The 14,104-nt window shown below is 32.9% G+C and overlaps 1 protein-coding gene across 1 annotated transcript; it reads left to right on the top strand.

The window, feature by feature from the left end:
* The first annotated feature begins 432 nt into the window (after positions 1-432).
* On the top strand, positions 433-9,832 carry LOC145572249 (uncharacterized). Its single transcript, XM_081631244.1, has 3 exons — positions 433-612; positions 1,045-1,270; positions 9,271-9,832. The coding sequence occupies exons 1-3, from the start codon at positions 566-568 to the stop codon at positions 9,562-9,564; spliced, it is 567 nt and encodes a 188-aa protein (XP_081487370.1). The 5' UTR covers positions 433-565; the 3' UTR covers positions 9,565-9,832.
* The last annotated feature ends 4,272 nt before the right edge of the window (positions 9,833-14,104 follow it).

Here is a 14,104-nt window from a genome sequence, read left to right as displayed (position 1 = left end):
ATGTTAAACTCTTGTCTAATTATATTCCTATTTTGATATGCGGTTGTAATAATTTGAAGATGTTAAACTATTGTCTTTTATCTTTCTACTATTAACATATGTTAAATATGGGACACATTTATTTATGTTTTCACTCACCTAAATCAATGGTATATGCACTAAATAATAGTAATAGTAATAGTAATAGTAATAGTAATAGTAATAATAATGTCGAAATCTGCTCTACTCTGCTGAAATCTGGTCTGCTCTGCTCTGCCAGAACCTCAAAAGAATAAGGCTAAAGTAACCAATTAATCACGTGGAATGACATTCCTACCCTCGATATTGGGCAACGTCATTGGACTCACCACCACCAGGTTAATCACTCCTCCTAAACTCACCACGTTTTTTTGCAAATATAAAGCTGTATTTTATGACACCAGAAGTCAAAGCTGTGACGTGTTACTCAGAAAACTCTATTTTCATTTTTTCTTTCGCCTTCACTTTTACATTGCTCCTCTCTCTCTCCTCCATTGAAGCATATTCCGAGTTTTCCATTGAAGCATTTTCCGACTTCTCTCTTCCAATGAAACGGCTTCTGAGCATTCTCCCCTCCAATGCAGCAGCTTCTAAGTTAAGATTATTTTTTAATTTCTTTTATCATCGAATATTAATTTCTCAGTCTAGGTATTGCGTTACAATTGTGTTAATTAATTATTCAAATTAGGGTTTTTCTAATTTGGATTATTGAACTATTGGTTATAATTACTGAAGTTACGAATGATTATAATGAGTGATTTTTGTTCTAGATTTTTGCTGTGTGAATTGACTGTGATATTCTTAAGCGAAAATAATTTATGTGATTTATGGAGCTTAATTTGTTGATTAAGGAGAATGTGGATTACTGAACTATTGGTTATAATTGCTGAAGTTTTGAAGTATCATAAGTTTATAACGAGCGATTCTGTTGCTAAATTTGACAATTGGGTTGTAAAATTTATTTTTTATTTTTTATTTTTTGTGATTTTTCAAGCCGAATTCAATAATTGAGACAAATGTGTGTAGGTTTTTGTTAGGAGGGAACTATAAAAATGGACCTTTTCTCCCTGGGTCGAGGGCGGCTGCCCCTCTTGCCCTGGCTCAGGGACGGGCCTGGTATAGCGTTGACGATGACAACTCTAAGAGAACTGATGAAGTGTTGGAAGATAGAGATCCAAGCTACGAAGCAATGCTCAATAAAATGGTTGGAAAAATCAGTTCTAAGCCTGGTGGCAAGCTTGAAATGGGCGAGGTTAGGCTTTGATACGTTTTTCTTTTATGTTTCTACATGTTTAGTTGCTTATATGCTGGACTTGTGATCTTTGTGTTCTATAGTTGTTATTTACTTATTTACAAAGGTAAAGATTAAAGGAATTATCTGTGAACTATCGTTGTTGAACGATTAAAGTATTGGTTTGAAAAGTAGTGTAGAATGTATGTGGGGATTTCCTTAGATCATAGTTCAATTTTCCTCCTTCTGCGACCGATGCTATGTCTAAAGACTGAATTTGGGAAGCCATTGGGGGTGCTTTTAGACTATGTTAGATGGACTCAGGTACTCATTGACACGGGTATATTTCCAAGTGTCTGACTTTGCTGTTTTTGAAAAAATATTCCATGAGTTGAGACTTTGTTAGAGAGTTGTTTTCTAAAGAAGAATGTATATGGGGCTATCCTAAGATCATAGTTCAATTTGCCTCCTCCAGGACTAATATTGTGTCTAAAGACTGAATTTGGGAAGCCGTTGAACTTCAGTTGAAATGAAATTTCAAGTAACACAGCTTTTAGATTAATGCGATAAAGCTAAATCGCACCTTTGCAAGTTTGAGGATGATAGAATGACATTATTTCTTTTTTGATTAGCTTAGTTGATGGTAGCTAATATCAATATTTGTAATGGATTTATGTATAAATTGCTAGAATTGGTGAGTACTAAATTTATGGTGATGCAACTTTGCGCTTAAGTGATTTGTTATTATCCATAACTTCAATCCCCTCATCAAATTCTTTTGATTAGTTATGAGATGCTATGAAAATTTATGGAAACACAAACTTTGGGGTAGAGTTGCATTACCCTAGATATATTAATATATTATTCACGTTCACATACTGAATTATTTATTTATTTATTTATTTATTTATTTATTTTTTAATTTTTACTTGGGGGGGGGGGGGTGTTAAGTTTTTGATGTTTTCAACAGTGAAGTATTGAAGATTGAATTGTCATAAGTAGCAGTACTATATTCTGAAAATTAAAAAGTTGAACTTTCAACAATTATCTCTCTCATCTCATAAATAAAGGTGTACTCCTTTGGTCGTACTATGCATATTCTGTTGAATCATCCTCATGCACCCTCTTTTTTGTTTTAGCTAAAGATGGTGGTGTAAATTTTAAATTTGTCCTAGAAGCTATTTATCATGCTATATCTAATACCAAATTATGGAGGAGTAGAATTCTAAGAATAAGTGTCTTAATGAGTCACCTACTCCCCTTCTAGAAGCCTTTAGCTCTCTTTGAGAGTTAAATAGTTATTGCTTCGTCAACCTTGAACGGCTTGAAGGATACCTTTTAACCTTTTTTTTCCTTGAACTTTTATAAATATGGTCAAGAGGGTTATATAGGCATTGCATACCCTTCAGGATGGTATTGTGGAATTAGTGGATTTACTCAATAAGTGAACCTTGTTTGATAGCCCAAAGGTATTTGATCTTTGAGGGTAAAATTGTAGAGCATGGATGCATGTTGTGAATTTCTTATTGATTGTCTTGTTGGGCCATTTCATATTTTTCAATCAAGCTGGCAGTTTGATTAATTATAGTGAACAAAATGGGGATGAAATTGTGCTTATTTAATTGTATGTAACTTAAGCAAGCATTGAGCCTAGCCAAGAAGAACAATCTGTACAGCCATTATCTTAAATAACAAGCACGTAGGACGACAAAGGGCAGTTGCTAGTTTGGTGAACAAGGTTGTAATGGGAAGTACGAGAACAATAACTGTCATGGTCTTGGTCATAAAAGGTATCTAGAAGCAGTGATCCATGTATGTGAGATCTTTGTTTATTAATGAAGCACATTTGTCTTTAGTCATAAGGGTTTAAGAGTAGATTTAAAAGAGGTGAATTCTGGAGATCAAAATAACTCTGTGTGGAATTCTTGGACCCATGGAATATTAGAGCTTTGTCTGGAGAATGTAGGACTCATATGCCTCATGTTCTAGTCTCCATCTGATTGGTGCACGCCTAGCTGGGCATAAAAGTGTTCTTTTAGCATTTTTTTTGTTCGTACAACTCAAGTTGTAAATTGAGTCTTTTATGAGAGCTGATCTCGAGTTATTAACCAAGAAAGGTTATAACCCATTTATTACCCCGGAAGCACTAGTTAGTAGTTACAGAATTTCTATTTCCTGTTAAGTGTTTCTCCTGCCTTAGCAAACTCAATGAGGGAGATCTATTGAGTTAAAAGTTTGAGTCTTACAAATCCTAGGGACTAGTAGAAGTCTTTTTGAATGTTGGAGAATTTAGCTATTTTGGCTTGGAAAGTTTATAGGCTTCTAATATAGAAAAGTCCTTCATAAACAATGTTAGTCATATTTTGTTTTTGTTTTGATAATAAAATCATATTCTTCTCAATTAATTGTCCATTAACAGTGATTGCTATTGTGAATACCTTTCATTTGTTATGTATTATTTTTGTCAAAATTGACCTTGCACAGAACTTGGAAGAGGCTTTAATCAGTTCTAATTTATTTTAATGTGGGTATGGGCCTATGGGGCATTCATCTTATTTCACGTTTATTTAAACTAGTGGATTGGACTTTCTTGGTGATTTTGTATGCAATATGGTATAGGTGAGTGTTCTGATTTATTCAGGTTGAATTGTATAGTTAGATGTGATTGTAGATGGTGGGTAATCTTTTATCAAGGAGAAAGAAGATTGAGAAGATACTACAAGGAAAATAATGTGGTTCCATACCTAAAATGGACAAGTAAGAAAGAAAGGTGGGTAATCTTATTCTAGGAAAAAAGGAGTTGTACTCTACTAAGTAATCAAAGTGGCCTCAAAAAAAAAAAAAAAAAAAAAAAAAAAAAAAATCAAAGTGTTTATTTAAACATAGAGCTAAAGTAAATTACTTCATCTGTTCTTTTTTGTTGGCACATTTCATTTATCATGTTTGCCGATGCACAAGTTCAACGGTTAATATCTGTAACTATTCCTTAAGTAAAAATTGTAAAAGGTTAATGTTATGAAATGATATATTGAGATGATTTTAACAAGATTTTACATGACTATGCTTTATCATAACTATAAATCACAAAAGCTATTCAAAGTAAATTGTTAAACATCAAATATGTCAATTAAAAAAGAACGGAGGAAGTATTCCTTTAAATAGTCATATCATGGTAAGTGTGGTCATATTATGTCAGAAGTAGTAAGTACAGTTCTTAAACTAAATAATGTACAATCAAGGTTAAAATCCAATAGTGTGAATGTATGAATTTGCTTTGTAAAATGTTAGATCCATCCCATTACTTGTTTTGCAAAACAGCCTGAGCTGTGTGATTGCATCCCCTTATTTATTGTCTGTGCATCATTGCTTCGATCATGCATGCTATTGTACTGAAGCCTAACAAATTGTTAAAATGAGGTAATGTTTCTCAGTCTTTCTATGGAAACCCTCCTTTTAAGAAGAGGACTGTATCAGGATGAATGAAAGCATGAAGTCTAAAGGATAAGGAGAAGGAATGAATATTGTTGCATATATTTGCATCTACATTCCATATACAATAGATATTTTAAGCCAGGGGAGTGTTTTAAGGAAGTTATAGTTAAAAAATTGATACATTGAGGATGTTTTCCTAGGGGTTTTGTGAAGGGGCCAATAAGAGGTATCAACACTAACATTATACAACCATGTCACGTATTCATTAAAACTGCACGACTAATAAGCCACTTACATGTTGATGAACTTTTAGCCAAGGGGCTAATTAAAGGACGTCCAACTTCATTTTTCCTTTTATAGTCTCACTATAGCTGATTACTAGACCAACAAATAGCATTAGTTATATTTGAGATTTGCTGACTTGCTAATGAGTTATTTTATGTAGAATTACTTTTCAAGATTGCCCAGGAGTGGCTACTTTTGTAGTAAAAGCAGAAAAATAGATATATGGAGAATGCCTTTTGAAACATAAGATAGTGCATAATATTTATTGATTATGCCTTTAGGGGCTTTTGGTTGGACAAATTGGATTGGGGTGGAATGGATTTTTGGAGTTAAAATCCATTCCATTCTTTGGTACGGCACTTTTGTCATGGAACCTCATACTAGGGAGATTCCAACTCCACCTAATCGCCCTAGAATTCCATACCCACGTCAGTACATAAGATTCACATTCCTTTTTAATATAGATACAAACCCTAATAACCCCCACAAAAGTGGATATAGAAGTTGCAAAAGAACGACTACCACCTATATACGGTGGGTTGGCAACTCATCACAGTTTAAAGTTTCCTTCTTCTCCAGTGTAGTAGTCGATCAGCTAGAGCATAATTGCTTTGTAAACGTTTGGACTTCACGAGGATTTGTTTGTAAATGAGGTTCTTTCATGAACTGAATATTCTGTAGGTTACATAGTTTTAGTTGAATAACTATGGTGTGAAGACATTGTAATTGTAATTTTGCTTTTGTTTAATGTTCTGGAATTGTTTTTGGTTTAGGTTTGGTATTGTTTTGTTTAGTTTCTTTTGGCTTTTTTTTTTTTTTCCTTATTTTGTTTCGCTTTTGAGCCTCTATTTTGTAGACTAAAAACTAGTATTCATCCCGTGCGATGCTCAGATAATTTTTATCTATAATTTTTTTAATGGAAGGATTGATCAAGTTATGTATGCCTTCAGAAGTGAAAATAGAGGGGGGGGGGGGAATTTAATAACAAACATATGTATGAAAAATTATCCTAGCAAAAAATTGGATTGAAACTCTTGAACAACATTGAAAGCTAGCCATGCTACTGCTCTTCGTAGTTTTCAAAATATCAGTCAATTCAACATTTGATATGCCAATTTCATGAAGCAAAATAGGAAATCAACATTTTGGAAGATCTTGGATTTAAATTTAATTAGTGACTAAACTATTTGACTAAGAGGCAAAATGAGGAAAAACCGAAAAAAAAAGATCTACTTTGTTTAATGAAATTTAATGGTAGAATGCCCAAAAAAAGTGCATTAAAAATTGATTTACAGTATATATACTTAGATTGAGAAGGAACGGAAAAATGCAAACTAAAAACTTAAAAAAAAAATTATAAAAAAGAAGAATGATCACAGATACAATATTAATATTGAATTTGACACATGATTATAATTTTGATAATTTATTCCCAAAAAAAAAAAGAAAAAAAAAAAAAAAAAAATTTTAAAAAAAACATACTTTGATGGTTGCGAAAATATTTCAACAAAAAATATTCAATTTAAACCAAAAACTTCACAAGTTGACATAAACCTAGAATGAATAAGCAAAAATAAGTTAAAAAAATATATAAAAACTCATGAATTGCACTGTACCTTTTTTGCTAACTTGGTCTGTAAAAGGAAAAATTGTTGGGAATAATCCCACCTTTTGAGCGTCCGCGATAAATAATCCCACTTTTGGGATTTTTTTTAATAATTCCACCTTTATACCCAATCCGCTGAAAATGGTCCCAACCGGTCATGTAACCTGTTGTAACAAGTTACATGACACGTGGTGGCTTGTGATTGGTCAAAAAAATAAAAATAAAATAAAATATTTAAAAAAAAAATAATTAAAAAACCGAACCCACCAATTCAAGCCACCATCCCCGCCCCTGAATCCAATCCCCTGCCTCGCCGTCTCTGACCACCCAGCCCTCAGACACGACGCTGGCGACACCATTACTACCTGACCACCAACCCCTTCCCTCCCACGAAACCCACGCACGTTTAAACCCCGATTCCAGCCGCCCAAACCACCAACGAACTCGCCTCCCTCACCCACGAAACCAGCCATCAATTAAACCACCATCGCGATTCCTGCCGCCAAAACCACCACCACGCCTCCCTCCCCTTCCCGATTTCGGCACCTCGCCCCTTCCCCGTCCCGATTTCTGTCACAATTCCGGCCTTCTTCTTCTAGGGTCTAGTTTGGTGGGTTTCGATTTTTCGAAATCCCACCTTTGGGGTTGGCTGGGGGGGGATCTTGGTCGTCGGCGCGGTGGTTTCTTGGTGACGGTGGTTTCGGGGTTGGATGGGGTGGTGGTTCCGGTGGGTTTGGGTGGTGTGTGGGGATGGTGGTGGCTGAAACTTAAGTGGTGTTGGTTTTTTTTTTTACTTTTTTTTTTTGTTAATTTTTTTTTTTGTTAATTTTTTTTAGAAGTTTTAGACGAATCAAATTGAGACACGTGTACATTAAACTTAATAAAAGAAAAAATTACCTCTTTCACCGGTTACTGGTCATCCGGGACCATTTTCAGCGGATTGGGTATAAAGGTGGGATTATTAAAAAAAATCCCAAAAATGGGATTATTTATCGCGGACGCTCAAAAGGTAGGATTATTCCCAGCAATTTTTCCTTTGTAAAAAAGAAAGTATCTATTATTAGAGTAATAATTAGTGCTTTAGTTATTGAAAATTGGGATGAATAAAAATGATTTGGGGTAGAAAGAAGGGAAGAGTGATTACATTCATAATTGAAATTTAATTTGGGAAGAAAGTAAAATGCATTTTGATTTGAATAGTTAATGAAAATGGGAGTTTGATTAAAAAATATAAAATTAAAAATTAATGCAACCCTTCATGAAAAGAAATTAAATAAAAAACAAATGCAACCCTTCGAGTATAAATTTACCGAAAACTAATAATTAAATGAAGTGTTGTTTGGGGAATAAACTGAACATCAAAGTTTTTTTTTTTTTTTTTTTTTTTTTTTTTTTTTTTTAACTTTAATTATTTATTTTTTTACCAAAAAAAAAAAAAAAAAAAAAAACATGAAAAAAAGGACACATGTACACTTTAAATTTCCTTAAATTTTCCTGTTTTAAAATAATAGTATAGATATGTGAAAAGTATTTAATAAAGAACGAATAAAATTCGGCTTACATATTTTCTAAAAAAAAAAAAAGGATGGCATTAAATTTCACATTGTTATGGGGTTTCAAATCCATACCCTGGTGGTATGGGTTTCCATTATTTTAGCCTATTATACAATTTAATGTTTTCCCTACACTTGAAAGTTGTCACATTGGTTATACAAGCTTGATAATAGAAGAAAAGAGTAATGTAATCTATACTTCCACCTGTTGAAAAATATTGCAATGTTTGCCTTTTAAAAAAGTTAAACATTTTAAAAAGAAATCTAATTTCTCCTTTCACACTTTTAATACCCAATTATCCTTGCTACATTTTGTAACTTTTTCTTAAGTTTTGTTTGTAATTCACGTGGTTTTTTTGGTCCAATCACACTCTTTCCTGCTTTCTTAATACTTTTGCATCCTTGAGGAAGTATGAAATTGCGCTATAACAATCAATGCTTTTATGGTATACCGCAAATGACATGCTCTCCACATTGCCCGACTTAGCTAGTGATCATGGCTCTTCAGTGTACCAAATTAGTTCCAATACCACAAGGCTAACTAATCAAGGATTTACCTTTGACATGGTAGAATTTTCGTAATACATTAATTACATCTGGTTTATTGTGACTCTAGCCTGTAGAGTATATCAGGTATTTGACTGAAGCAAAAGTAGGCTAACTGTCCCAGCAACAAGCTAGAGTAGATTGCAATGTGTGAATTTTCTGCATACCTTTCTCATTTTAGTGTAGATGTTTTGGGCACATGACTAGGTTGACTTGCCAAAGGATTAATGGAAATGGCATTGAAATTTTATGTACCTTGTCAGATTTTTTTTTCTTCGTGAATTGCAAAACTAGTTCTGGACTTTGGGTGATTGATGATATAAATTATATGTATAAATTATCGAGTATTGTAGAACACCCAAGGGAACAGAAAAATTTTCTTTATTTTCTTTAGAGAATGCTTTTGTTGCCTATTTTCCTTCTTTGTGCTTGTTGGGGAGGAGGGTTTGCTAGTGTTATCCTTTTTGAGTGATTGGGATGATCCTGATGACTTAAAAGCTCTCAGTTTATCTTGATCAACCCACTTGGTGTTGCTTCCTAAAAGAACTGTTTTTAGTTGATGTTACTTAACGTAAAGCTTGTCTGCTCATATGGTGCAGGCTCATGTGGTACAGAAGCCTAAAAGACCCTTGCCAAAAGTAAGAAATACGACTCCTGAGACTGGACGTTATGAGGAAAGGCCTGTTGCTGCAGGGACATTAAATGTGGCTCAATTTCGCCACATAATCCGTCTTCATCAAGGCAAGGCTGATGAGCATGATGGGCCTCTAGGTCTAAAAGAGGTTGCTGAGAGATTTCAGGTGGATGCTGTACAGCTTGAAAAGATATTCCAGTATGTATCCTTGCCACCTGAGGATAATACTAACAGGAAAAAACATGAGCTTGGAGACTGATTTCCCTTTCCTAGTGGTAATAGTAGTTCAGAATGACTGATTGCTTTTTGATACAATCAGTTCAAAAGTGTATTTGCGAAATATTTATCCATATGAATGATGAATCAGAATAGTGATGAAAAGTTGAGTTAATAGCACTACAAGGTACTGAACTTAGGTGATAGTAGCAATTAAGGTACTGAAGTTTTATTCGTTGCAAATAAGGTATTTAGCTGGTGACCAAAGGTAATATTTCCGGCCATTACACGTAACCGGTTATACGTTATTTTCTTAAAAAAATATTAATTTATTAAATTTTTTTTTTATTTTTTTTTTCTCTTTTCCCCATCCCTTAAACATTCACTTTCCTAAGTTTAATCTACTTGTTGGATAATTGTAATTCTTTGTTCTCTCTCTTCAAACCTAGCCTCCATAGTAAGACTTAGGGATTGCCATTGATTTTATCGATGGTAAGAATTGATGGTAAGTCCCAAATTCTTCTTCAATTTAATGTTTTTAGCCAATAAAGATCACCAACACTATCGTGATTATAGCCAGTCACTTCTTGTAGGGTTTAGTCAGTTCTCTAATGGTGGGATTTTTAGTATTGTTTGTTTGTTTGTTTTTCGTGTGTCCAGGGATACAAATTTGGAAGATTCGTTTTGCAAATTTGTGGAATTGCGGTTTTGTTGGTATAAGGATACAGATTTAGCAGATTCATTTTGTAAATTTGCCGATCTTGATGACCATTCAAGTTTTATAACTTTGCGACCATACATCAATGAAGCTTTGTCAAGAACGGTGCAAAGATATCTAAAATTATTAGGAGTAGTTCAGAAGCGATGCCATTAGTTAAGGGGTTTTTGATACTTTATTGAGAATTTAGATCCATTTAGGGATGGTTGTAAATGTCAAATGACTATTATATTTAATGAAATAACCCCTCTCTATTCCATTAAAAAAAAAAAAAAAAAAACCCTTTCACTCTCCTTATTTCTATGGTGGGCTAGCCCTTCCTAACACTATAGCCCATAGTCTCACAATTCAACACAAAGAAAATTTATACAATAATATAACTCAATTTTAACAATTTGAGCAAAGTTTACTACTTTTTACCTTTACTTCTTTATTTATTTTATTTTATTTTTTTTTCAAAAAAAAAACACCCCCGGCCACCTTCGACCATCTAACAAAGCACATCCCAACAATAGCCTTCCCTCACCCCTTTCTCTTCTCCCTTGTTAGTTTCTTCCCTATCCGATCCTTTTCTCTTCCTTCTCCCTAAACGCCGGCCTTCATCAACCGAGTCCAACCCAAACTAGAATTCACATAAAAACTACCATATCCACCTCAAATTCTCATCCTAACTACTAAAATATCACCATATTTCTATCAGTAAAAAAAATTGAGAGGGGAGGGCAATAGTGGGAGGGGAGAGAGAGAGGGATCGACAGTGGGTAGGAGGTGATCTGAAGTAGCTAACTAGTGTGCTATGGGCAACAGAGGGTGAAATTTGTTCCACAGTGGGAGGGGGAATTTTTAAAATTTTTAAAGGAGATAAAATTTGAAGTTGATGATGAAGGAGATGGTGATAGAAACCTAAAAAAGTAAGAAGGGTAATAGAAAGTGAGAGAAATTAAAGGACTTTATTTCCCTTCATTTTTTTTTCAAAGAAAATCGGTTATACAAGGTAAAAAGGGGGTTTACCAGGCCTATTTGAGTACTCCAACTGCAACTTTGAAAACTTTAATACCTTATCTGTATCTTTTACCAAAGTTCAGTCTTCTCTCCGTCCCTTAAATGCGTGCCTGTATTCCTTTTAGTGGTGTCCAAAATATTTTGTCTGTTTTAAAATCTTTTTATTTAAAGGTTGTACTTTTTGACACTACTACCCTCATAAAACTTATTTAATTCCTTTTACCTCTTTATTTTTTAATTGATGAGTTGTTGTCCTATTTCTTTTCTTTTGTACTATTGATATCTTTTGTCATTAATTCTCAATCATATTTTTTTTTTCTCTTTCTCTCATTTCATTAATTTTCAACTACTTATTGTTTTTCTCTCTTTATCTCTCTATCCCACATGCACCATTATACTTACAATTAGGGGTGTGAAAAACCTACCCGATCGACTCGACTCGAAGCCGCCCCGAAAAAAAAATAAAAAAAAAAGTTTATTAGAAAAGACCTTTTAAAAATTTTATGGCCATATATATATATATATATATATATATATATATATATATATATATATATATATATATATATATATATATATATATATATATATTCATATGACCATAACTTTCAGTCAGGCCACGAGACAGCAACACTTGACGTTCCAACTTTTCGCCAAGTGTCGCAGCACGTTGGATAGATTTAAATATATTTCATAAGATAAAAAAATTAGTTGAATAGAATTTTAGGATAAATTGTTAGTTTAGAGTTTTATTTTCAATAAAAAACCAATATTTCAGATGTATAAATTGAATTATAATTTTATTTTAAAAATTTATTAGATTATAATTCTAAAAAGTTATCATATAAATTTATTTTTTATATCATTATATTTTTTGGAGCGAAGGAAGTAGTTCAAAGCGTAAAACATCCATTTATAATATATACTAATCGGTTAAAATAATATACTTTACAATCTAATACCCCCTCCGTTCCGAAAAGAACGACCCTTTTAGACATTTTTTACAGATGTTAAGAAACTTAAGTGGGAAATACAAATGTATGAGAAAGCTAATAAGAGTACCTTGAAAAGGTAAATTTACATAGGATTTGTAAAAAAATAGAGAGAAAAAGTAATAAAAGTACATAGAAAAAACAAATTTACATGGGGAAACTAATTTTGCACAAATATCATTACAAATTAAATGGTATATTAATGCAAATAGGATGAACATTTTGGGACTAAAATTTGGTCAAAAGGGTCGTTCTTTTTTGGAGGGAGTAGAATTTTATTATTATGTAGACCTGACAATTAGAGTCGGGTCATGAGTCATCTCAGATTGGGTCACTTCAGGCTACGAGTCAAGAAATGTTCAACCCTTGCCCAAAGTTTTGGGTTCGGGTCAACCTAATGGGCTTTGAACATTTATTTTATTTAATTTATTTTTTGCTAATTTTAATTTTTTTTTTAATGTATTAAATCAAACATTTTCACCAACATTATTATTAGTCATTACATACCTACTAGATAGCAAATCGTCACAAAAGCACATCAATTTCTAACTAATTTTGTATTAATGATATATTTTAAAATTTGACATATAGATTAAAAATTTATCTTAAAATTCAATAAACAACCCAGGCATCGCACGGGGCACAAGTGTGTGTGTATATATATATATATATATATATTGTTGAAGACAACCAAATGACACTTTTCGATGTTGACTTGCGATTTTCCGGCGTTGACCTATTATGTGCATGTCACGTGCCATTTTTTTTTACTATTCCCACCCTTATTTTATAATTCCCCTCTAATTCCCTCCTTAAGCCCCTAATTTTAACCATTCTCTCTCTCTCTCTATCCTCCTCTCTTTCTCCCTCTCTTTACCCCCTTCACTATCTCTCTCTCTCGATCCCTTGGTGAACTTGGATTAAGGCCTATACATTAATGAAATCCTTCTCTTCTAAATCTTCGCGTAGGCGGAGGGAGTATTATGTAAAGTAAAATGAATAAAATTAGCACCCATTATAATCTTATATCCTATTTCAAACGTTTTAGGGGCCCTGTTCTAACCTTAGAAATTGGGCCCTAATCTAAAGTAAAAAATTTTAGAAGAAATTATTTTAATAATAAAAAGATAAAGATTTGAACATTTTTAATACTTTTTGTGCAAAATTAGTAATTCAATATAATGCCTCGTCTTATTTATGTGTTGATCCATTTATGTGTTTAATTGTTTTATTATACATGGGTCTGGGGTGGGTTTTGGTTTCCGCACAGTGTTTAGAACACCGGAAACCCCAACAGTGGTATCACGAGCATCTTGTATTTAATTTTTACGATTATAATTAATTAAAAGGGATTTAAAATTGGATTAAAATTCTGGTTTAGCACCTAATAGATTAGGATTTCGGTTTTTCATTGGATGAAAATTGGATTAATGCTGGTACGAACTTATATGTCGACAAAAAAGTAGTTTTTTATTGGCAAAAATGCATTCTACATCGATCTCTATCCAATAGTGTTTAGAAAACGCCTTTCAAAGGCCAAAATCCATAGGGTTTCTCATTTTTAAATCTTTGGACCTTAATTAATTATGGCATGTATATGTTGATTATGTGAATGATTTACATATTTAATCTACTGCACTTATGCTCTAATTAATGCATGAAATTTGGTAAATTTTGGGTGATTAATAAAGATTGAATGTTGCAATTGGATTGTGTTGAGTAATTTGGTTATTGTTGGAACATGATTATTGACCTCCATTTTGTTTAAAGATTGAAACTTTATTGAATAAGTAGTTTAATCTTGATGACTAAAACCCTAAAATGAACAAAGTTTGAATTTGAATGATTGATTGGATGCTTGAAAAATTCAG

Source organism: Chenopodium album, chromosome 12 (genome assembly GCF_948465745.1).
Source record: "Chenopodium album chromosome 12, dcCheAlbu1.1, whole genome shotgun sequence".
NCBI classification, from domain to species: Eukaryota; Viridiplantae; Streptophyta; class Magnoliopsida; order Caryophyllales; family Amaranthaceae; genus Chenopodium; species Chenopodium album.
Note: the sequence above shows the minus strand (reverse complement) of the source record. Positions and strands in the feature narration are given on the sequence as shown.